This window comes from Canis lupus, chromosome 4, assembly GCF_003254725.2.
Source record: "Canis lupus dingo isolate Sandy chromosome 4, ASM325472v2, whole genome shotgun sequence".
NCBI classification, from domain to species: domain Eukaryota; kingdom Metazoa; phylum Chordata; class Mammalia; order Carnivora; family Canidae; genus Canis; species Canis lupus.
Window position 1 is genome coordinate 19482950 of NC_064246.1, and position 25647 is coordinate 19508596.

General features: G+C 38.4%; 2 protein-coding genes across 5 annotated transcripts in view; one reads left to right on the plus strand and one right to left on the minus strand.

Moving 5' to 3' along the window:
* The window catches only part of DNAJC12 (DnaJ heat shock protein family (Hsp40) member C12), a 52176-nt gene extending 26824 nt beyond the window's left edge, over positions 1-25352 (minus strand). The window contains exons 1-4 of one of the 4 annotated variants that reach the window (XM_025434781.3): positions 24363-24459; positions 19348-19454; positions 18083-18189; positions 5226-5304 (exon numbers count right to left, since the gene is read on the minus strand). In XM_025434781.3, the coding sequence (XP_025290566.1) occupies positions 5226-5304; positions 18083-18160 (157 nt within the window). In that variant the 5' untranslated portion in view covers positions 18161-18189; positions 19348-19454; positions 24363-24459. Of the gene's footprint in view, positions 1-5225; positions 5305-18082; positions 18190-19347; positions 19455-24362; positions 24493-25333 lie in introns of those variants that run through there. The other 3 variants (XM_035715357.2, XM_035715358.2, XM_025434780.3) reach the window with 3 other exon arrangements.
* On the plus strand, positions 16212-16988 carry LOC112651502 (U1 small nuclear ribonucleoprotein C-like). The gene has a single exon (XM_035715359.2). It carries the CDS (start codon positions 16236-16238, stop codon positions 16770-16772), a length of 537 nt encoding a protein of 178 aa, XP_035571252.2. The 5' UTR covers positions 16212-16235; the 3' UTR covers positions 16773-16988.
* Positions 25353-25647: the final 295 nt, after the last annotated feature.

Sequence of the window (25647 nt, forward strand, 5' to 3'; positions counted from 1 at the left end):
ATCTTGCGGCCAGGGATCGAGTCCCACATCAGGCTCCTTACTGGGACCCTGCTTCTCCCTCTGCCTATGTCTCTGCCTCTCTTTCTCTGTGTCTCTCATGAATTAAAAAATAAAATAAGGGATCCCTGGGTGGCTCAGCGGTTTAGCGCCTGCCTTTGGCCCAGGGCACAATCCTGGAGTCCCGGGATCGAGTCCCACGTCGGGCTCTCAGCATGGAGCCTGCTTCTCCCTCCTCCTGTTTCTCTGCCTCTCTCTCTCTCTCTCTCTCTCTCTCATAAATAAATAAATCTTTTAAAAAAATAAAATAATAAAAAATAAAATTTAGCATCTGGGTGAATTTTTAATATTTTATTTTTTAAAAGATGTATATATTTGAGATGGCTGAGTGGCTCAGCAGTTGATGGTCTGCCTTCAGCTCAGGTCATGATCCTGGGGTCCCAGGATTGAGTCCCACATCAGGCTTCCTGCATGGAACCTGCTTCTCCCTCTGTCCATGTCTCTGCCCCTCTCTCTCTCTCATGAATAAATAAATAAAATCTTTAAAAAAAAAAAAAAGATGTATATATTTTACCTGAGGAGAGAGAACACACACACGGGAGCAGGATTGGGACAGAGGGAGAGGGAGAGGTAGACAATCTCAAGGACTCCCTGCTGAGCGCAGAGCTCGAGGCAGGGCTTGATCTCACAACCCTGAGATCATAACCTGAGCTGAAATCAAAGTCAGACATTTAACCAACTAAGCCACCCAGGTACCCCATTTAATATTTTAAAATATTGTTATCAGTACCCTTAATCCTTCTTCAAGTGTTATAAAAAAACACTTAAATTTTCAGAAAGTCATATTAATTCAAATTGAGTAAATGGGTGCTTAAACAGATTTGAAAATAATTTCTACCCACAGGTTGAATCCTCTATCAACTGCAAGCCTGACAGGGGAGGATATTGATGTCTGTGTACCTATCATTTTAAGCAATATTTACAGTTCAGTGTTTCTCTGAACAAGAAGCCATGAGGTAGCCCATACATGAAAACTCCCATCACTATGGCAACCAGAAATGGCAATGATTGCCCAGTGATTCATTGTGTATCCCAAATAGAAATTGTTTGCCAAGGACAGAGAAACAACTCACAGCCATGCTTTTCCTGGAAAAGAATCCAGTTAAAGAATAACCTGGGGTAGTGGTTGTTTTTAAGTGTTTATCAATTTTCTATACATTTATGTTAGGGCATCTATCTTTTTTTTAAGATTTATTTATCTGAGAAAGAGTGCAAGCTGGAGGAGAAGAGGCTGAGAAAGGACAGAGAGATTCCTCAGGCAGACTCCCCACTGAGCTCGGAGCCCCATGCAAACTTAATCCCAGGACTCCAAGAACAAGACCTGAGCCAAAATGAAGAGCTGGCTGCTCAACCAACTGAGCCACCAGGTGTTCCAGGATGTCTACCTTAATAGTAACTCTAGTTCAAAGAGGTAATTAATATGTTTCCTAAATAAATGTTCAGGAACTCATTCATTAAGTCATTCAATAAATGATGTGCACAAAGTAAGTGTCCTCCATGGTAGTAGGTGCTCTATGAGGTGTCGGGCATATTACTATGAACAAGATAGCAGGAAGCCTGTCTTACTGACTTTTCATTATGACTAACAAGCAAATACGCAATAAGGAGATGACATGATACACAGTTTGCTGCCTGTCGTATAGGGTGCTCTGGGTAGCTGGGCCACACGATTTCCCAAAGGAAGTGATGGCTAAGCTGAAACCTGACACAGGAGCATAACCTAAACAATCAAAGCAAAGCAGCGAGGTGTGCAAGCCTCAGAGGGAGCCAGACAGAGGAAGCAGCAGGCATAAAGGTCTGAAGTGCAGGGCACCTGGGTGGCTCAGTTGGTTAAGTGTCCATCTCTGGACTTTGGGTCAGGTCTTGATCTCCCAGGGTCATGGGATCAAGCCCTGCATCAGGCTCTGTGCTAGGGGTTCAGCCTGCTTAAGATTCTCTCTTCTTCTGCCCCTCCCCTCACCCCCTAAGCCCCTCAACAGATGTGCTCACTCTCTCTCTGTCTCTAAAGAATAAAAGTTCTGAAGAGTAGAAAACAGAGCCAAGGCTGTGTGGCAGAAACATGGGGTTGTGGGCATAGTGGTGGAAATGGAGAGATGGGGAGAGGTAGAGAGCACATGAAGGGGCTTGTATCTATAGGCCCAGCAATGACAAAGAAGGAACTATTACTACATGTACAAAATGGGCAAATACCACAGACATAATGTAAAGCAAAAGAAGTCACACCCAAAGGAGTATATACTGTATTCCATTTGTGTGAAAGTCAAAGCCACACAAAACTAATCAATGATAATAGAGATCCAAAAATGGAAAGGATGCTGACTTTGAAGAGGATGTGAAAAGGGACCTCTGGGGTGCCAGAAATATTCCACATATTCCTCTGAGTAGTGGTTAAACTGGTTATATAGACAAAAATGTATCAAGTTTATATTTACAGTCTGTTCACATTGCCTTAAACAAACTATGCCTTAATAAAAAGAGTAAAAATCCAATGAGCAAAAGTAATAGTTAAGTCTAACAAAAAATGACTCCATATATTAGAAAATGACCTGGTTCTACAAATCAAAGGGATAAATGATTTCCAGAGAAAATTTTTTTTTTTTTTTTTTTTTTATTTATGATAGTCAGAGAGAGAGAGAGGCACAGAGACACAGGCAGAGGGAGAAGCAGGCTCCATGCACCGGGAGCCCGACGTGGGACTCGATCCCGGGTCTCCAGGATCGCGCCCTGGGCCAAAGGCAGGCGCCAAACCGCTGCGCCACCCAGGGATCCCGATTTCCAGAGAAAATTAATAAAGAGCTTTAATGCTACAGATGACTTTTCTAGTGAAGAGGAGTTTGGATCTTATCATTTGTGCAATGTGGATTAAGACAGGGCTTAATCAGGGCAGCCCTGGTGGCTCAGTGGTTTAGCACCACCTTTGGCCCAGGGTGGAATCCTGGAGACCCAGGATCAAGTCCCATGTCGGGATCCCTGCATGGAGCCTGCTTCTCCCTCTGCCTGTGTCTCTGCCTCTCTCTCTATGTCTCTCATGCATAAATAAATAAAATCTTAAAAAAAAAAAGATGGGTCTTAATCATATTTTCCTTATAGAAAAGTCACATACATATACATACAACACACAAACCTATAGTATGCACATATAGTAAATACAATCATCTAATTTAAGATAGTATTACCCACCCTGAGGATAAAATCAGAGTAGAAATACACAAAAGACTTCAACTGCATTCATAAAGTTCTTGTTTGTGTGTTTGTTTGTTTGTTTGTTTAGAGAGACAGACAGCATGCATGTGCAAGTGGAGAGGGGCAGAGAGAGAAGGAGAGAGAGAATCCTAAGCAAGTTCCATGCTCAGCACAGAGCCCAATGTGAGGCTCAATTCCCCCCCCCCCCAATCTGAGCCAAAACCAAGAGTCAGAGGCTTAACCAACTGAGCCACCCAGGTGCCCCTGCAGGAGTAAAGTTTTAAGCTAGGTATACATATATGGGCATTTGCTGTAGTATTCTTATGCCTTTTTGTACCTATTAAATATTTCATTTTTTCCATGATTAAAAAGAAATCCACTACCTGCAGTGTGAAGCTATTAGAGGAGTGATGTAGAGATCCAGGCATGAAATGATAAACTCACTACTCTTGGGACTGTGAAGATGGAGGGAAGAGGACCTCCAGGAGAGAAATGTGGAAGGAAAATCACCAGGATTTGGTAATTGACCGGATGTAGACATAGGGGAGAGAAAGGAGATAGGTTTCTGCTTGAACAACTGAATGGATGCTGGTGCCATTTATTAAGATGGGGAAACAGGAAAAAAAAATAAAAATAATAAAAAATAAATAATAAATTTTTAAAAAGATGGGGAAACAGAAAAATAAGCAAGATTTTAGAGTGAGAGGAAAACAATGAGTTCAATTTCTGACAGGGCGACTTTGGAACATCTCCAAATGGAGATGTCTAAGAAGCAGTCAAAACTAGAATCTGAAGATAGGAATGAGAACCAAGTTAAGGACAGATTTGGGAGCCATTAACAAAGATCCACTGATTGAAACCACAGATTTGGACAAGACTCCAGAGAGAAAGTGGGGAGTAAGTCCAAAAGAGTTTAGGAGGGAAACTTAGGGCAAATTGAGAAGGAGTCACAACAAAGAGCAGCCCAAGAGTTTGGAGGAAAAGTATGAGCATGTATGTTGGTATCTAAGAGAAAAGGGTGATTCAAAGAGGCATGATCAACAGTGCCAATTTCTGATGCAAACACAGGGAAGATAAAAACTAAAAAGTAACTGTTGGATTTGGCAGCCAGGAAGTCCTCAGTGACTATTAGAGCCACTTCCAAGAAAGGTGAGGAGGAAGTCAGACTGGGATAAATTGAAAATTGGTAAAGGAAAATAGAGATATCAACAGTGAACTTCTTTTTCAGGAAGTTTGGCTCTAAAAGGAAAGAGAGAAATAGAAGAGGAGCAGGAGGGAGACAGGCTGATTCGTATTAATTCAAGCCAAGATACACAAAAGCCTTTATGTCAAAATTCATGTTTTCCTTTAAAGATTGTATTTATTTAGTTGACAGAGAGAGAGAGATAGCAAGAGAGAGAGAGAGAAAGAGAGAGAGCATGAGCAGTGGGGAGAGGGAGAAATAGGCTCCCTGCTTAGCAGGGGGGCTCAATCTCAGGACCCTAGGATCATGACCTGAATCGAAGGCAGCTGCTTAATCAACTGAGCAACCCAGGCAAACCTTTGATGTCAAAATTTATGATAATGGAACTTAAATTATGATAAAGAAAAAAACAAAAGTATGAATATGTTTTCAGGTTACATATTCAATTCCCCAAGAATGAAGAAAATACAACAAGGTTCTCATTAAGACAATCACTTGGTTACAAACATACTTAAGATATGTTAACATCAAGAGCTGGTGAATTAAAGCATAAAATGGATAAATTTTAAACCAGGAAGTAGCACGTTAGGGCAAAGAAAAATGGATGCTAAATGCTATTGGAGAAAAGACCCTATAAGGTCCCTCCCCTCCTGCCACCCAATAGTGCAAAAACATTCTTTGGTATTGAATGAAAGAATAAGTTTGAGCATAACATACAAAAGGAAATTAAGTTACTATTCAGTAGCTTTTGGTTCTAGATGCTATTCATTTTCGTGGAAAACAGATATTATTAAATATTTACCAGCTTTGGAGTTTTCAGGATGCTTGTCAGGGTGACATTCCAAAGCTCTGACTTTAAATTCTGCCAGGATTTGTTCAACCTAAAACAAAAATCGATGTTTAAAATAAGGAATCCAGCTTAAATGGCATAAAGGAAGAAGTTGGGCATCATTCCTTCTCAAAACAGCCATGATCAACCCAACATTTTATTTTGATCCTTATATTTGTATTTTGACTTTTTACTCTAAGAAATAATTTCCTCCATAATGAAACTCAGAAAGCACCCAGTAAAAACTTCTATGCAAACAGCAGTCCATGATCACAATTTAATTTGCTGCTGCATTTAGATGATAGCCCAAGACACCTATGAGCTTAATATATTTAAATGTCAAAAATAGAACGGTTTATCCTAAGAATACATAAATTAGACATATTCACTCATCTGAGTTCTTCATGTTTTTTCATCATCTGACTTCTTCAAAAGATGCTTAGCCATCATTCATTATTCAAGGATGCCTGTCTAGTTTATAAATTATCCATTATAAAATTCCCTCTTTCTGCCTTTTGCCCCCTCCATTTTCTTTATTAAGAATTTCATGATTTTTTAAAAAGGACAGAATTCAAATCTGTTAATTATGTTACCAACTAACAGTGTGGCTAGAGATTTTGACTGGGGGGAGAAAGAAACTTGAGCCCAAACTAACATGAAGCTTGAGAGGCATTTTGATTTGATTTGATTTCACTCAGCCCTCTAATCTTTGTTATACTTCATCATCAACCTGTCTTTGTTACTTGAATTCCAATGACAGCAGCAGAAGACAACAGTGGTTATGTGGCTTGTTTTATTTTTTTTAAGATTTTATTTATTTATTTGAGAGAGAAAGAACACCAGCGGTGGGGAGGGGTGGAGGGAGAAGCAGGGAATCCAATGTGGGGCTGGATCCCAAGACCCTGAGATCATGACCCAAGATGAAGGCAGATGCTTAACTGACTGGGCCACCCAGGCGCCCCTGATTGCTTCATTTTAAAATCCAGTTCTGTCCCAAGACTTTAGGCAAGTTATGTAACTTCCATGTGCCTTGGTTTCCTCATCTTTACACTATATGATCAATAGAAATAAGGCATTTAACACAAAGCCTGATCATAGTAAGACTTCAATAATAATAGCTAAAACCAAAAGTCAGTGGTTAACTAACTTGTCTGAAATCATTTAGCTAGTTACTTAAAAAAATGAATTTTTTGTTAACCAAGCAGTTGGACTTCAAATCCAATAATCTCAACCACTCAACTGTTTTATATGGCTGAATTCTTCAGGCTTATGGACCTATTATCAAGTTCCATATTTACTATCCACAAATTAATGAAAGCAAATTACCTCTTGTTTGAGAAACAAATTCTCAAGCAGCTCAGCTTAATATTGTCATAAGACTCATGGAAAAAACATAAATTTATCAGTTCCGTGTTATTTTTAATTTTCAAAAAAAAATTCTTCACATTTATAAGGCCAGGCTGTATTAGATAAGCGTATACATTAAGTACCCAGACTAATAACTATTCTTTTCTGTGTTAAGCATCTACTGAGAATCTCTTGGGATAACAGGAAGGGATAGACTTCCTGTTAAGAACTGTAATTAAGGGGCAGCCCGGGTGGCTCAGCGGTTTAGTGCCTGCCTTCAGCCTAGGGTGTGATCCTGGAGATCCGGGATTGAGTCCCACATCAGGCTCCCTGCATGGAGCCTGCTTCTCCCTCTGCCTGTGTCTCTGCCTCTCTCTCTGTGTCTCTCATGAATAAGTAAATTTAAAAAAATCTTAAAAAAAAAAAAACTGTAATTAAGGGATGCTGGGTGGCTCAGCGGTTGATCATCTGCCTTCAGCTCAGGGCATGACCCTGGAGTCCCAGGATCGAGTTTAAATTTTTATTACTCAGACATTAAAAATGACAAATACCCACCATTTTCTTCAACGTGGATGGAACTGGAGGGTATTATGCTGAGTGAAATAACTCAATTGGATAAGGACAAACATTATATGTTCTCATTCATTTGGGGAATATAAATAATAGTGAAAGGGAATAGAAGGGAAGGGAGAAGAAATGGGTAGGAAATATCAGAAAGGGAGACAGAACATAAAGACTCCTAACTCTGGGAAACGAACTAGGGGTGGTAGAAGGGGAAGAGGGTAGGGGGTGGGGGTGAATGGGTGACGGGCACTGAGGGGGGCACTTGACGGGATGAGCACTGGGTGTTATTCTGTATGTTGGCAAATTGAACACCAATAAAAAATAAATTTATTATTAAAAATAATAATAATAAAAAAATTAAATAAAATACTAGGGCAGCTGGGTGGCTCAGTGGTTGAGCTTCTGCCTTTGGCTCAGACTGTGATCCCAGGGTCCTCGGATTGAGCAGGGAGTCTGCTTCTCCCTCTGCCTATCTATGTCTCTGTGTCTCACATGAATAAATAAAGAAGATCTTTAAAATAAAATAAATTTTAAAATATTAAAAATCCTAAAGATTCTAGTAGTATAAGCATTTTTTAATTATTTATGAATATTCACAATCTCTCTTTGATAAAGTTTATATCAATACAGAACAAAAAGTAAAAGCCACTTTACTACTTATCCCCCCCGAAAAACAGGTTTCACTCTTCAAGATACATTTTTTGCACACTTATATACATATGTATGTATATATATGTGTATATATATATATTGGAGGATTTTAATAAGATAAATAGGTAAAATTATACATATATATCAAAGGTAGAAAATTTGGAGAGTGTTTATTGTTGTTATTTTCTTTTTTCATTCCTATCACATTAGGAAACATTCTAGTATTAGCCCATGGAAGCAAATGTTTCAAAATGGTTCATTCTCAACAGTGCTAACGTATGTGATTGTTAGTTTCTTCTTTATATTTTCTCTTTTTTTAATTTTATTTTAATTTTTTATTGCAGTTCAATTTGCCAACATATAGCATAACATCCAGTGCTCATCCCTCGAAGTGCCCCTCTCAGTGCCCATCACCCAGTCACCCCAACCCCCCACCCACTTCCCCTCCCACTACCCCTTGTTCATTTCCCAGAGTTAGGTGTCTCTCATGTTTTGTCACCCTCACTGATATTTTCACTCATTTTCTCTCCTTTCCCTTTATTCCTTTTCACTAATTTTTATATTCCCCAAATGAATGAGACCATATAATGTTTGTCCTTACTTTGCTAATTTTATATTTTAAAAAATTAAGAATACTCCATAACTGTCTTTCATTACTCTTTATAGTTTTAGTATCACAAAATTTATCATGAGTCTCCTATATAGGGCTGGTTCTGGATAAACCAACTAGTAAAGTGGGTTAGTTTGTCTTGTGAATGTTCTATTTATCTCCTGGCATCCACCCCATGTGCCTGTGCCGACTGCAGCCCATGGACAAATGAGGCTCGCCATGTCAAGGTCCACTGAATCCTGCCTTCTTGATCCAATGCCCAATGGTCTGGAAAACTGCCTATTATGCTGGCCAGTAAACATACAAACAAATGTTCAACTTTACTCATAATCAAATAAATCAAAACATCCAAGTCATGAGAATGACCAGTGTCATTGAAAGTGCAAAGAAATAAACATTTCTATATTCTCCCAGTGAAAATGCAATTTCTTGGAAATATGTGTGTATATGATAGAATTAGATATATATCAATACATATACTCTTCAATACAGCAATTCCAATTCTAGGAATTTGTCTAAGAAGACAGAGGTGGGAAAATTATTTAGTTATAAGAAGGTTCAATGAATAAAATGTTCTAATTTTTTTTTTTAGATTTTATTTATTTATTCATGAGAGACACAGAGAGAGGCAGAGATATAGGCAGAGGGAGAAACAGGCTCCATGCAGGGAGCCTGATGTGGGACGTGGGACTCGATCCCTGAATTTGGATCACACCCTGAGCCAAAGGCAGCCGCTCAACCGCTGAGCCACCCAGGGGTTCCAAATGTTATAAATTTTAAACAAAAACTTATGTGCCCAGTAATAAGACTTAAGTTAATTGAAATATTGCTATAGACTAAGATATCTTGCAGTCATTAAAAAATCATCTTGTAGAAGACTTTTAACAATCTAAGAAACATTATGTAACATATTTCTAGGAGGAAATATAAACTACAAAGCATTAAATGATAAATTTTACCTTAAAAGGGATTATGTAATATATATGTATATAATAACAATAATAATAAATAGCTAATATTTATTGAGACTTACTATATGCCAGGCACTGTTCTAAGCACTGTGCATATAGCATCTCATTTAATTCCCACAACAACTCTGAGGTGGACACTGCTATTATTCCCATTCTACAGATTAGATAACACATCAATACAGCATATGTGCACACATAGATATGTCATACTCTCAGATTTTAAGCATTTAGGTTAACATTTTTCTCTGTTTTCTCTTCATATTCCACATTTCTTATTGAAAATATATTAGTTTTAGAAGTTAAACTTGAAAACTTAAAAACTTATCTTTTCCAGAGTCTATTAGCACAATATTTTGATCTATGTTAGGAAATACTCTAGTACAGAATAACCACTAATCTGATTTCCACTTAGATGGATCCTTTCCAACTTTCCCTGGCCACACAAATGCCTGGTCTCTCCCTCCATGTGTCTAAATTTTGACCCGGTAAGATCACTTCAAGCCTCATCTCTTCTCTGAAATCTTTTCAGATATTCTTCCTTTAATTCCTGTTGCGCTTATAAATAGCATCTCATAGCACCATACTTATTTTTTCTCAAATTATTTCCTTTATATTAGCTTTGACTCCTCAGCTGGATGCCAAGTTTCTTACACACTATTTCTCACCTTTTTGCTTTGTTTTGTCTTACTCCCATTACTTCCAGTACTGGCCCTATGCCAAGTGTTGAATAAATACTTGATTATTGACTGACAGATATTCTTTAAATAACATGATTATAGCATAATAGGACCTTTCTGAAAATTATGATTTATTCATCAAAATAATGAACTGATTCTAGTGATGGAAACTGATACGCTGTAGAAAAGAGAAGATTCATTTTAATAAGTGAGTTAATAAGTATCCATCATTTCAATTAACTTAGCATGAAATTGGATTTTTCCCATAAAACCCCCAATATTAGCAATATCTCTGAAATAAACTCCATAAGATGATCCTACATCATTCTAATCAAAAGATAATTAAAACATGAGCTAGAGAACCAACTTGAGCCACAAAATATATAACGGCAGTATTGTGTTACAATCCATAAAATACAATAACTTTAATCCATGGTGACAAAAAATAGTTGAATAAATAAATGTGGGAGAAAAAATAACTTTTCTTTACAGAAGAATTCTGAATAATAAATGTAAAATGAATGAGGAAAATAGGAAGTCACCATTAGGCAAACACCATAGTAGTAATTGTTACGGGCAAGATATGCCAAAGGATGCTAACTAAAATCAGTTGGTGAAAGTCTGCGGAGACACACTACAGTCTCAAAAAATGACCATCAACAATATTTTTTCATGACAAAAGGGAAACTAACAACTCTACAGGGCAAAAACAAGGCAGAAGAAACATGACAGACACCACCTTGACTATGTGTTCGGGTCAGTAAGACATATCAACATCATGTAGCCCAGATGTGATACACTGACAAAGGTATAATATCACTTCGGCAGTCTTCTTTCCAAAAACACATAACTTCAGTCTAATCAGGAGAAAACCTGAGACAAACCAAACTGAGGGACTTTCTAAAAAATAACTGATCATTACTTTTCAAAGTGTCCAGATCATGAAAGACAAGGAAGGTGTGTGAAATTGTCACTGTGGAGAAAAATCAAGGAAATGAGACAACTAAGTGTAAGAAAGGATTCTAGCTTGGATCTTGGAAGAGAAAACGGACACTAGTAGAGAAACTGATGAAATTAGAATGAGACCTATCCTTTAGATCAGAGGTTGACTAACTCTGGCCCGAAGGCCAAAGCTGGGCTGCCCCTGTTTTTTTAAATAAAGTTTTATTGGAAAATAGTCATCATCATTCATTTTACATATTATCTATGGCTACTTTCTTGCACTACTAGCAGAACTGAGTGGCTGTGATAGAGGCCATAAGTCCTGCAAAGTCTAAAATGTCCCCTAGCTCAAAAAAAGTGAGGGTGCCTGGGTGGCTCAGTAACTTAGGTATCAGACCCTTAATCTCTGCTCAGGTCTTTTTTTTTTAAGATTTTATTTATTTGTTCATGAGAGACACAGAGAGAGAGGCAGAGACACAGGCAGAGGGAGAAGCGGGCTCCACACAGGGAGCCTGGTGTGGGACTCGATCCCAGGACTCCAGGATCACTCCTTGGGCTGAAGGCAGACGCTAAACTGCTGAGCCACCCAGGGATCCTCTGCTCAGGTCTTCTTGATCTTGGAATCATGAGTTCAAGTCCTGCACTGGGCTGCATGCTGGGCATAGAGCCTACTTAAAAAAAAAATAAATAACAAATATAACATAACATAACATAACATAACATAACATAACATAACATAACATAAGATGTTTGCTATCTCAGGACTAGTACCGGGGTGAGACAAGCAGAACACCTAGATTTAAAGAGGTACTCTCTCTTTCTTAGGTTTCTGCACGTGCACAACCCTAAGAGTTAGTGCCTCCTTAAATGTTGTGTCCTAAGTGCCTTGCATGCCTCACCCTAGTCCTGACTCTATCTGGTCCTTTACAAAAAAAAAAAAAAATGCTTGCTGGCCCATGGTTAATACTATTGTGCCAAAGCTAATTTTCTGATTTGTATTCTTTTACTGTGCATGATAACTCTAAATATAATGTTAATATTAAGGGAAGCTGGATGCATATATATACACATATAGAAACTCTGTAATATTTTTGCAACTTTTCTATAAATCAAAAATTACTCAAATAGATGGAGCACAGAGGATTTTTAGAGTAGTGAAACTATTATGTATGATAAATGTCATTATACACTTGTCCAAACATATAGAATGTACAACCCCAAGAGTGAACCATAATGCAAACTATGGACTTTGCATGACAGTAATGTGTCAGTGTAGGTTCATCAGTTGTAACAAGTGAACCACTCTAGTAGAGATGTTGATAACAGCGAGGCTATGCATGAGTGGAGGGAAGAAGTATAGGGGAAAGCTCTATGACTTTTGCGCAATTTTGCTATGAATCTAAAACTACTCTTAAAAAGTCTATTAAAGGGACACCTTGGTGGCTCAGTCAGTTAAGCGTCTGCCTCCAGCTCAGGTCATTACCCCAGGGTCCTGAGATCGAGCCCTACATTAGGCAACCAAGCCTGCTTCTCCCTCTACCCCCTGCTTATGCTATCTTTCCCAAATAAATAAATTAAATATTTTTTAAGTCAATTAAAAATCATTTAATGGGGAGGCCCCTGGGTGGCCCAGTCAGTTAAACGTCTGTCTTGGGCTCAGATTGTGATATTGGGGTCCTGGGATCCCCCTGTGTTGGGCTCCCTGCTCAGCGGGGACTCTGTTTCTCTCTCTTCTCTGCCTGCCACTCCCCTGCTTGTGCTCTCTCTCTCTCTGTCAAATAGAAAAAAATATTTATTAATTTTTTTAAAGATTTTATTCATTTATTCATGAGAGACAGAGAGGCAGAGACATAGGCAGAGGGAGAAGCAAGCTCCCCAGAGGGAGCCTGATGCAGGACTTAATCCCAGGACCCAAGGATCACGACCTGAACCAAAGTAGATGCTTAACTGCTGAGCCACCCAGGCATCCCAATAAATAAAATCTTTTTTTAAAAAAAGTAATGTGCAGTCCAGGTGGCTCAGCAGTTTAGGGCTGCCTTCAGCCCAGGGCGTGATCCTGGAGGCCTGGGATCAAGTCCCACGTTGGGTTCCCTGCATGGACCCTGCTTCACCCTCTGCCTGTGTCTCTGCACCTCTGTGTGTGTGTGTGTGTGTGTCCCTCATGAATAAATAAAATCTTTAAAAATAAATAAATAAATAAATAAATAAATAAATAAATAAATAAATAAATAAATAAATAAATAATCTTTAAAAGTCATTTGGAGAAACCTGACTGGCTCAATTGGTAGAGCATACGACTCTTGAGCTTGAGGTCATAAGTTCAAGCCCCAGGTTGGGCATCAAGCTTACTGCACAAAAAAAAAAAAAATTTAACAGAAAATATTCATTGATATGTCAATTATAGAATAGTCCAAATTTACAAGGTTCCAAGTCTACAATTACTGTGAGGCCAAAATCACCCACATACACAACTTACTATGTCCCAGGCACTGTTATAAGCATGTTATTTATCATATATCATTTAATCCCCATAACAACTCTATGAGATGGGTACTATTATTACCCCCATTTGCAGATTAGGAAACAAAGGCATAGAAAAGTTAAACCATTTTCCCAAGGTTACATAACTAGTAAACAGTAAGACTTAAACCCAGGTGGCCTAAAAAAAAATAATAAACCCAGATGGTCTGAAGTCAATAAGAAAGAGAACTAGAAACAAAAAATAAGTATCTCCATTTATCAAGTTTATGCTCAATTTTCAAGTCTGTGAAATCTTGAAATCAAGATGCCTTATCATTGCTACTGAAATGGTGACCAAATATCAAAAAATCAAGTAAGATATAAACCAGAGAAGATGCTTTACACCACTGGTGTGTGGTGTATGCATTAGTAAAGACTTTAGATTTTATAACATGTGTCTTTTGTGTAAAATCTAGTTCAAGGCAAAAAAAGCTGACTAAGGATCCCTGGGTGGCGCAGCGGTTTGGCGCCTGCCTTTGACCCAGGGCGCGATCCTGGAGACCCGGGATCGAATCCCACATCGGGCTCCCGGTGCATGGAGCCTGCTTCTCCCTCTGCCTGTGTCTCTGCCTCTCTCTCTCTCACTGTGTGCCTATCATAAATAAATTAAAAAAATAAAAAAAAATGTTAAAAAAAAAAAAAAAAAAGCTGACTAACTTGAAATCAACCTTCTCCAGTAAATGTTTTTGAAATGAGGGTATGTTGTTTTCTACTCAACAGTGTGGAAATCCTCATGGGATTTATATATGTCATTTCTTCAATTTTCAACAGAAGCTTGAAATTGTAAGAACTAAAAAAAAAAAAAAAAAAAAAGAAATTGTAAGAACTATATACTAGAGGAACCTGGGTGGCTCAGTCGGTTAAGAGTCTGCGGTTAAGAGTCTGCCTTCAGCTCAGGTCATGATACCAAAGTCCTGGGGTGAAGTCCCGGGTCTGGCTCCCCATTTGGCTGGAAGTCTGCTTCTTCCTCTGCCTCTCTCCCACTCATGCTTATTCTCTCTCTCTCTCTCTCTCTCTCTCCCTCTATTTGCTCTCTCAAATAAATAAACAAAATCTTTTTTTAAAAAAATCAGAAAAAAGAACTATATACTAAAGCAAAAGTATTATATGTGTGTGTGTCTACACAGTTGTTATAAATAGAATCAAAATATTAAGTTGCTTTGAAACTATAACTGCTAAATTGCTTTTGAGTATGAATAGTTCTGGTCAACTTTTTAAAGCATCAAATCAAGGAATATTTGAAGTAAAAGAAACCATCCAATACAAATCAAGTAAAGGAAATGTCACACTAAATATTCAAAAAATGGAATTAAAATATTTTTAGGGGGGCTGGCCTGACTCAGTCAGTAGAGCATGTGACTCTTAATTTTGGAGGTGAGTTCAAGCCCCACACTGGGTGTAGAGATTACTTACAAATAAAAAAATTTAAGATTTTATTTATTTATTTGACAGAGAGCACAAGAAGGGAGAGCAGCAGTCAGAGGGAGAGGGAGCAGCAGGCTCCTTGCTCAGGGAACTCAATTGCAGGGTTCAATCCCAGGATGCTGGGTTCATGACCTGAGCTGATGGCAGACACTTAGCTGACTGAGTCACCCAGGCACCCCCAAAATAAAATATTTTTAAATGGGAAAGATATATATGAAAAAAGGGGAAAGATACATATAAAAGGAATTGACAAAATTGTGACAGATCATTTCATTTTAAATAACTGATTGTAATCCTAAACATGCTATGTCATTGACAGAATCAGTAAAGAAGGAATAGCAAGACAATGCTTTCATTCTCCTTTTACTATATGCCACAGTACATACATGGAAGTATGACATAATTGGTAACTAAATTGCTGGCTATAATGAAAGAGACTGTTATAAACATTATTCATAAACAATAGGATTTTTTTTAGTCTATTCAAAACTAATCCTCCTTCTTTGTAGACTGAGTAAACAATAATATAACTATAAAAGACTGACTAAAAGGGTCTAGAGATTTATTATGGGGATATAATGACCCTTATTTTATAACTCAGCATGACAATGGTTTTTAATCCAAATTGTGAAGCTTATCAAGGTAAATTACGTTTCTTTGATTTTAAAAATCTTCAAAAATTATTTGGCAATAGTACAATTCATAACACAGATGGTAAAAATTGTAATAAATGTTCTCCATTGCTATAAGTAAATCACCACCAAAGTAAACAAGAATAACATATTATCCTAAAGAAGAAATATGCAACTAAAAGAGTATTATAACCTGGGCTGTGTGTGTGTGTGTGTGTGTGTGTGTGTGTATTTACCTACAAGATACTTAATATAGGGCAGCCCCGGTGGCACAGCAGTTTGGCGCCACCTGCAGCGCAGTATGTGATCCTGGAGACCCGGGATCGAGTCCCATGTTGGGCTCCTTGCATGGAGCCTGCTTCTCCCTCTGCCTGTGTCTCTGCCTCTCTCTCTGTGTGTCTCTCATGAATAAATACATAAATTCTTTAAAAAAAAAAAAAGATACTTAAGATAACTCCCTCAGTGTGATGAAGATAGAGATTTTAATCCTTTACATCCAACGTCACATCCTATTTTCCATACAAAATTAAGCACATTTTGTTACTAAACTCTAGCCTTATGAAACAAAGATAAATAAAAAAGTATTTTGCTTTAAAATATTTTAATATTAATAGCTGGGAGTGGCCAACGGCCTGCAGAGCAACATGCCTAAGTTTTATTGTGACTACTGCGACACATACCTCACCCATGACTCTCCATCTGTGAGAAAGACACACTGCAGTGGTAGGAAACACAAAGAGAATGTGAAAGACTACTATCAGAAATGGATGGAAGAGCAGGCTCAGAGCCTGATCGACAAAACAACCGCTGCATTTCAACAAGGAAAGATACCTCCTACTCCATTCTCTGCTCCTCCTCCTGAAGGGGCAATGATCCCACCTCCCCCCAGTCTCCCGGGTCCTCCTCGCCCTGGTATGATGCCAGCCCCCCATATGGGGGGCCCTCCCATGATGCCAATGATGGGCCCTCCTCCTCCTGGGATGATGCCAGTGGGACCTGGTTCTCAGCATGGGCCTCCTGCTCACCTTTCCTACAACTCTGAACAAACGCTTAGTGCTCCTGGAATGAGGCCACCTATGGGAGGCCATATGCCAATGATGCCTGGGCCCCCAATGATGAGACCTCCTGCTCGTCCCATGATGGTGCCCACTCGGCCAGGAATGACTCGACCAGACAGATAAGGAGAGACAGGAACCTCTTTATATTCATTTTATATTACTTGTTCTACTTCACCAGGAGATCATGGTGCTGTGACTCTGGGTGTTTTCTAACAGCATGACAAGGAAGACTTGCTTCCCCTTCCTATTGAGAATAGTTTTTGCAGGGGAGTAGTGAGACAAAAAAAAAGGCAATTTTCATTTGTATTGTGAAATGTGAAAATAAAATTGTCAACTGTTTTAGTTAAAAAATATATATTTTTTTAATATTAATAGCTATATTTTAGTAATAAAATAAAACATTTTAATAATTATTATATAAAATATATCTAATAATTGAAATGTACTTCTTACTCATCTCAATAGTATTTAAAACATTGAAAAACTAGGAATAAATGAAATATTTAACATTAAGGGAATAATCAATTGTAATACAACAATAAAGTGAAATGTTTAGCATTAAAATATTTATGAAGAGTGTTTAATAACATGGAAATGTTATGATGTTATAACATTATAAATGTTATAATGTTATAATGTTAGTGGATAAAAAGCCAGAATCAACAAGTAACATATGTTATCTTCCCAAACATGTCTTAAAAAATATATATATATATAGGAAAAACACTGAAGATTAATAAACAAAACATTAATTAATAAACAAAATATTAATAGTGTTACCTTTGGGAAATAGAATTATAGGAGTTTTCCATAATTTAAAAAACTTTAGCAACCTTCATCATTGTCTATGTGACCCTTTAAAGACATTATTTCAATGTAGATCAAGTGAACAACTACAGCATTTTCACGCATTGTGTTTCAGAAATCACCCTTTTAAGTAACTTCTCTCACATGATTTTAAAATGTTAACATAAAAGGATGTTTCTTGATTTATATAATTTAACTGCTCATATAAAAATACATATTTTAATTAAACATTTTAAAAACACTAATTACTATAAAATTATATTTCAAAAAAAAGAAAATTATATTTCATCTCAATTTTGGTATAAATTACCATAACAAAGCTATAGCTTATGTATTCTGTGAAATATTGCCAACAACATTACAATAAAATTTCAAATACATATTTTTTAGTGTATTTGAAATAAGTCTATGGCCATGTGCCAGAATACACATACTCAATCAGAAACATCTATAAAATCACAAAAGGACATTATCCAAATAAAGACCCAAGCTTTAAACCCTTAACTGTCTCTAAGCCAAATGTGCTTTAAAATAATATAAGGTTAGGTTTTTAGGCAATGTGACTAAAAGTACAGAGTTACAACCTTAAATAAAAACTTGAAAAAGAACATTATCCACTGTCTTACCGAAGACAGTTCATCACATCCTAGTAGCATGTAGTAATCTTCAGTGTCTTCTGACCTGTAATTCAGAATTGCATCCATTTCGGTTACTAAATCAGCTTCTCTTCCCTCTGAAATAAGAGACAGAATAAGCTGTGAATTAATCAGAAAAGCCTTTTTAAATCTGGTTCTCAGCAGCACGTTCCAAACAGCAGTAACTAGATTTAAGGCTGGCCACAGTCAATACACCATATGTCATCCTAGACCTTTGTAAACTCTACCCTTCATTGGCTGTTTGCAGAAGAGAAAAGAACAGGCCACGTGCCTACCTGTTGCAATGCTGTCTGGGATCTGTAGTTTGAGTTTATGTAAATAATGCATTTGAACCATTCTTTTTTTTTTTTTTTTTTTTTTTAAGATTTCATTTAACTTGAGAGCGAGAGAGAAAGCACAAGCAGGGGGGAGCAACAGAGGGAGAAGGAGAAGCAGACCCCTGCTAAGCAGAGAGCCCGACACAGGTCTTGATCCCAAGACCCTGAAATCATGATCTGAGCCAAGGGTAGACACTTAACCAACTGAGCCACCCAGGCACCCTGAAACATTCATTTTATGGGTTGACAAAGTCTGTCCATTTTTATGTACTCCCCAAATTAGCCATTTCTCCATTTCTTTTTTTTTTTAAGATTGTATTTATTTATTCATGAGAGACACACACAGAGAGAGGCAGAGACATAGGCAGAGGGAGAAGCAGGCTCCTCGCAGGGAACCCGATGTGGGAACTCAATCCCCGGAACCCAGGATCACAACCCGAGCCAAAGGCAGCTCAACCACTAAACCACCTAGTGCCCCTCCATTTCTTGTATATTTTTATCTTTTTTCCTTTATTTTTTTAAGAGATAGAAGAAAATTCGAAGCAATACAATAAAACTCTCAGAATTTGTTAAATCTGGGTAGTGGGTGTTTTTCTGAGACTATTTTAGACTATTTCATAATGTTTTAAATAGTTTAAGCATAGAAGGAAGTAGACAAGGAGAAAAAATTCTCAATCATTTGATAGTGTGTTCATTAAACAAATATTTATTGAGAACCTGTTCTGCGTCCAGTGTGATTGTGGGAAAAGGTGTGGTAAGTCAGTTGGTTCTTAACAAGCTTACATTTTGTTGGAGGAAGACAGACAAGAAACATGCAAACAAACAAGATCAATTAAAATAGTGATTTATACTATGAAGGAAATAAAATAGGGCAGTAAGAAGAAGAACTGTATGATGACCAGGTTTGGTTCACTGTACCTTTGCTCCTGAGCTGGTTCTCTCCAGACTCAAAAGTGTGTCTGGTGCAAAGTGTGTTCAGGGAATATGTTTCAGTTCACTGTGGCCCTAGGATACACAGGTCAGATCTAGGATTTAGAGAAGGTGAGTAGTCACAGACGGAACATTTTAACCATCTTAACCCTTTAAACATTACCTTGAAAAAAGAAATGTTTTCATGGAGCTCACCTATATGCATCTTCTTTAAAATTTATTTTGGAAAAGAAATAAAGCACTGAAGCACCATTCTTACAAAACCTTCATTATATATCCTCTCTTACTAAATTTCTGTATGGAATTTTAAAATAAAGGATAGCTATTTCTGTTTTGGAAACTTTACATCCCTTGGGGTATTTAGACGCTTATTTGGAAATCACAAAATGCTGATTAGAATAACTAACAGCTGAGTGAAGTAAGTCAGTCGGAGAAGGACAAACATTATATGTTCTCATTCATTTGGGGAATATAAATAATAGTGAAAGGGAATATAAGGGAAGGGAGAAGAAATGTGTGGGAAATATCAGAAAGGGAGACAGAACGTAAAGACTGCTAACTCTGGGAAACGAACTAGGGGTGGTAGAAGGGGAGGAGGGTGGGGGGTGGGAGTGAATGGGTGACGGGCACTGGGGATTATTCTGTATGTTAGTAAATTGAACACCAATAAAAAAAATTTAAAAAAATCTAAAAAAAAATAGAATAACTAACAAACAGCCTTCAAATAATGTAAAGTTGCTGCTATGGAAAATAGGGTAGTAAGTCCTCAAAAAATTAAACCTAGAATTACCATATGATGCAGCAATTCCACTTCTGGTTATTTACCCAAAAAAATTGAAAGCAAGGACTTGAGCAGGTATTTGCACACCCATGTTCATAGTATCATTATTCACAACAGCCAAAAGATAGAAACAACCCAAGTGTCTGAAACAGGAAAAAATAAAACACAATATAGCAGTGCCTGGGTGCTCAGTCAGTTCAAAAGCATTTGCCTTCGGCTCAGGTCAGGATCCCAGGGTCCTGGGTTCAAACCCCGAGTCGGACTCCCTGCTCAGAGGGGAGTCTGCTTCCCCTTCTCCCCCTGCCGCTCGCCATGCTTGTGCTCTCTCTCTTTGTTAAATAAATAAATAAAATCCTTCAAAAAATAAAATGATGTAGAAACATACATAATATCTGGGAAATGTTCATATTCCAATTTTTTGGTGAAAAAAAATTACAAACCAGTATGTATTATGTAAAAACTCACTGAGCACGAAGACTCAGTGGGTAAAAGTCTTACCTCAATCTAAACAGGAAAAATAGGGCAGCCCAGGTAGCTCAGTGGTTTAGCGCCACCTTCAGCCCAGGGCCTGCTCCTGGAGGCCAGGGATCCAGTCCCACGTCAGGCTCCCTGCATGGAGCCTGCTTCTCCCTCTGCCTGTGTCTCTGCCTCTTTTCTCTCTGTGTGTATCTCATGTATAAATACATAAAATCTTTAAATAAATAAATAAATAAATAAATAAATAAATAAATAAATAAATGGAAAAATATAAAATTAAAAATTTTAAATATGTATGGTACAATATCAGTTTTATAAATATGTTATGTATATTGATAAAATATGAAAAAGCATATATACCAAAACAGACCATTATCACTACATAATGGGGTCACAGATAGTTTACATTTTATTCTTCTTACTCATCTCCATTTGCTAAGATAAACATGTATTATTCTTTTAATTAAAAAGGAGCAATAAAAATAAAAATTAAAAAGGAGCAATAAAAAACAAATCAGTAAAAACTGCAAAATGCCAAACATCACACAGCTATTTACAGACTTAATAGAAATGACAATTCAGAGTTTGTTCTTCAGGTGGTTTGATTTAGTTTGGTTTGTTGCATTCCCCACTGCAGCTATGTAGTTAGTCAATTTACTCATCCTGGGAAGCTAACATTGTGCTGTAGAGTTGACAAAGAATAAAATGATCTCTGCCATCACAGGGCGGCCCCTCTCTCAGGTATCTGGACTACTATCCATTCCAACCGGTACGTCCAATTGTTGTATCTTGGGAAAGACTCCTTGCTTACAGGAATCATAATGCAAGGTAAACAATGCCAAACCCTTCTCCTTATTCCTAAATGATATTTATACTCCAGAACTTCTTTTAAGGGTAAAGTATTGCACTGCTATATCCACACTAAAGCTGTGATCAAAAATAGCAAAATAGCATGGGGCGCCTGGGTGGCTCAGGTCATTCTCAGGGTCCTGAGATAGAGCCCTCCATTGGGCTTTCTGTTCAACGGGGAGTCTGCTTCTCCCTCTCCCTCTGTGCACTTTCTCTCTCTCATATGCATGCGCTCTCTCTCTCAAGTAAATAAATAAATATTTTTTAAAAAATAACAAAATGGCAAAAATATACCATGTACTATGTAGAATACACCATATACCATAGACCTCAATAAGCCAACTCTAAGTTCCATCAAAAGACAATCCAAAAAAATTAAGTAAGTTTGAGTCCAAATATGTATATATATTACATACAATTATTATAGTGCCTATATTATAATCAAATGCCTACACATAATACTTTCATTATTTAGTTACATACAAAATGATCAAATGATCTCACAATTTTTTTTTTGATCTCACAATATTTAACTTTTAAAATTTCCTTTAACTTACATGTTTTAAATCATATATTATGAAATAAATGTAAGTTTACAAGTACAAGGCATCTACCTTTTTTTCTAGAGGATGATATTGGGGGCAGCCTGGGTGGCTCAGTGGTTTAGCGCTGCCTTCAGTCCAGGGTGTGATCTTGGAGACCCAGGATTGAGTCCCACGTAGGGCTCCCTGCATGAAGCCCGCTTCTCCCCCTGCCTGTGTCTGTGTCTCTCATGAATAAATAAATAAAATCTTTAAAAATAAATAAATAAAAAATAAAGGATGATATTTGGAAAAACTTTGCCTTATATCTGAACATACATGATACTTTTTCAATTTGGGAATCCTACTTCAATAATTCTCATGTTTTAAAATCATTTTCATAAATTTTTTCTCTTAAGTTATATATTATTTAGAAAAGTTTTCATTCCTTATTTTAATAAATATTAGCAGTCTTTTGGGGCATTGTTCAGAAAAAGTAATAATACAAGATAACCAGATATTCTGAGAATAGTTGGAGTGCCACTTATTTATTTCTACTCTTTCCCAAAATTAACCTCCAAACCTGCCATGGCATCTCATTATAGGGTTTGTTTTTATTTTTTTTAATTTTTATTTATTTATGATAGTCACAGAGAGAGAAAGAGAGAGAGGCAGAGACATAGGCAGAGGGAGAAGCAGGCTCCATGCACCGGGAGCCCGATGTGGGATTCGATCCCGGGTCTCCAGGATCGCGCCCTGGGCCAAAGGCAGGCGCCAAACCGCTGCACCACCCAGGGATCCCTAGGGTTTGTTTTTAATGTTCATTGGGGTTTTCTCCCCAACAAAGGTAACAAAAATCATGTTGGGACCTCTGGTTAGTATTTGGAGAAATGATAAATGATAAAGCTAGAACCATTTCTCCTTATGCCAAAATAAATTACATACAATCAAATAACCCAGAAGCCATAGAAAAATTAACCAATATGAGTATATCATTTTCTTTTTAAGTAGCCTCCACACCCAGCATGGAGCCCAACTCGGAGCTTGAGCTCACAACGGTGCGATCAAGACCTAAGCTGATATCAAGAGTCCATGGCCTTAACCAACTGAGGCACCCAGACCCTCCAATGTGAGTATATCAATAGTAAGTGCATTTTTGTGGCAAAAAAAAAAAAAGAAAAAACCAGCAAAATCAGAAAGTTAACAATGTGCAAGGAGAACAATTTCATAATTCTCAGACAAAAGACTAACTTCCTTAATTTACAAAAAGTGCAAACAAATTAGTAAGAAAAAAACTAACAACCCAGTAGAAAATTGGGCCGAGAATATGGATACTTTTAGAAATATAGATGGCCAATATACGTTAAGAGTATCACCTCATTTATAACTATGAAACTGCTAATCAAAAGAAAATAAATTGTTCACCTTTCAGGAAAGTGGAATTTGTAAAGTTTGATAATACCCAACACTAGTGAAAAAGTAAACACACTCATACATTAATGGATAAGAGTGTATATTGGCACAATTTGGCAAATTGGTGGTAATTAAGATTTATAAAGCTGTATCTTCTTAACCAGGCAATTTTGTCTCCATGAATTTACCCTGTGGATTTACACCAAAATATGTTCAAGGTGATCACTGCAACATTCTTTGCAACAGAAAAAAATCAGAAACAACTAAAATGTCCCTCGATGGACCGGAGAAGAAGATGGCAGTAGATGAATAAATTATGGTATTTGCAGAATAAACTACTATACAGTCATTAAAAAGAGTAAGATAGCTTTCTCTGCAAGTACGGAAAGATCTTCTAAGATGGATTATCAAATGAAAAGGGAAGTTTGAGAAGCATATTATAGCATTATCACTTTTGTGCAATTATACATATTGCACCTTATATCTTCTTTTAAAGCTGGTGTTTGGGACGCGTGGGTGGTTCAGTGGTTGAGCGTCTGCCCTCCACCCACGGCGTGATCCTGGAGACCCGGGATTGAACCCCACGTCGGGCTCCCTGCATGGAACGTGCTTCTTCCTCTGCCTGTGTCTCTGCCTCTCTCTCTCTCTCTCTCTCTCTGCGTATCTCATGAATAAATAAATAAAATATTTTTTTAAAAATAAGAGAAATAAAAAGCTGGTGTTTTTCTTCTTAGATGGGCAGGTACAGAAGAGAGGCTTTTAGTTTCCGTTCATACCTTTCTGAACTGTTGGTACCAAGTCCAAGTAGCCACACCACCAGTTTTGGTTTTTTGTGCTTTTTAGTATTCTAAAAGAGCAACTACCATTTGTTTTATTTACATATAGTTACTGAAAAAAAACTTTCAAAATACATACTCCAAAACACATAGTAGTAATTATGTAGAACTTGTTAACAGACTTACAGTTCTTTGCACCTCAAGACTCTGAGTCAGACGCCCAACCCCAGAACCAACCGCAGAAAAAATACCCAATCTCCTCTGGCACCTGGAGGCGTCGCCCACCCCCGGGACTACAACTCCCACGAGGCACTGCGGGACTGGCGTAAAGGGCGTCGCCGGAAGTCCCAGTTACGTCCCGCCTCCAGGAACCATCCCTTCGAAAGTGTTTTTGGTGTTTGTTTTGTTGGGAGTTGGGGGGTTAGTTTGGGGGGAGGTTGTTTGCTTGTTTTTTAAGATTTTTATTTATTTATTCATGAGAGACACGGGGGCGGGGAGCAGGGACACAGGCAGAGGGAGAAGCAGGCTCCATGCAGGGAGCCCGACGCGGGACTCGAACCCGGGTCTCCAGGATCATGCCCTGGGCCGAAGGCGGCGCCAAACCGCTGAGCCAACCGCGGATCCCCGGGTTTTGTTTTTTGTTGCTTTTTTTTTTTTTTAAATCAAATGCTCTAGTCTTTAAGTGGCAAGGGGAAAAGGAGCTAAAGGTCGTGGAAACCAGAGGAAACCTAGAAGTTCTGACTACAAGCCCCAGAAGCGCCGAGCGAGAAGAGAAATTAGGCAGCAGATCGGCGGGCTCCGCGCAGCCCCGAGCGCTTCTCGGCCTGGCCGCTCTCCGGCCTCGCGGCTTCCCTCCAGTCTCGCGCCAGATTTCTGTCGTGCTAAACAAAATCGGCACTTTTCCATGGCGGTTTTTGGCGACCCGAGCTTTCATCTTAGGTTTAGTAACCCGGCTTCCAGAAACTGCCTTTACCCCTTCGTCTTGATTTCCCACGACGCCCCGCCCCGCCCCCGGCTCAGGCTCAGGCTCAGGCTCAGGCTCAGGCTCAGGCTGGGATCCCGCGCGCCACTGGTGCGCTGTTAGGCCTCCGCGCGGCCAGGCTCTAGCCTGCGTGTTCCCGCGGGAAGGACCGAGCCCGCCAGGACCTTAGCCTCACCTGTGTCCGCGTCACCTGGTCGTCCCCTCCTGGCTGTGAGAGCGAAGCGGGCTTTGGAGAGCAGTGCAGGATGTTGAAAGGAGTCTTTCTGTTAAATCAGACATACAGGGATCCCTGGGTGGCGCAGCGGTTTGGCGCCTGCCTTTGCCCCAGGGCGTGATCCTGGAGACCCGGGATCGAATCCCACATCGGGCTCCCGGTGCATGGAGCCTGCTTCTCCCTCTGCCTGTGTCTCTGCCTCTCTCTCTCTCTGTATCTGTCATAAATAAATAAAATATTAAAAAAAAAAAAATAAAAAAAAAATAAATCAGACA

Coding starts and splice junctions, on each gene's coding strand:
- LOC112651502 (XM_035715359.2), top strand. CDS start 16,236: ATGCCTAAGTTTTATTGTGACTACTGCGACACATACCTCACCCATGAC.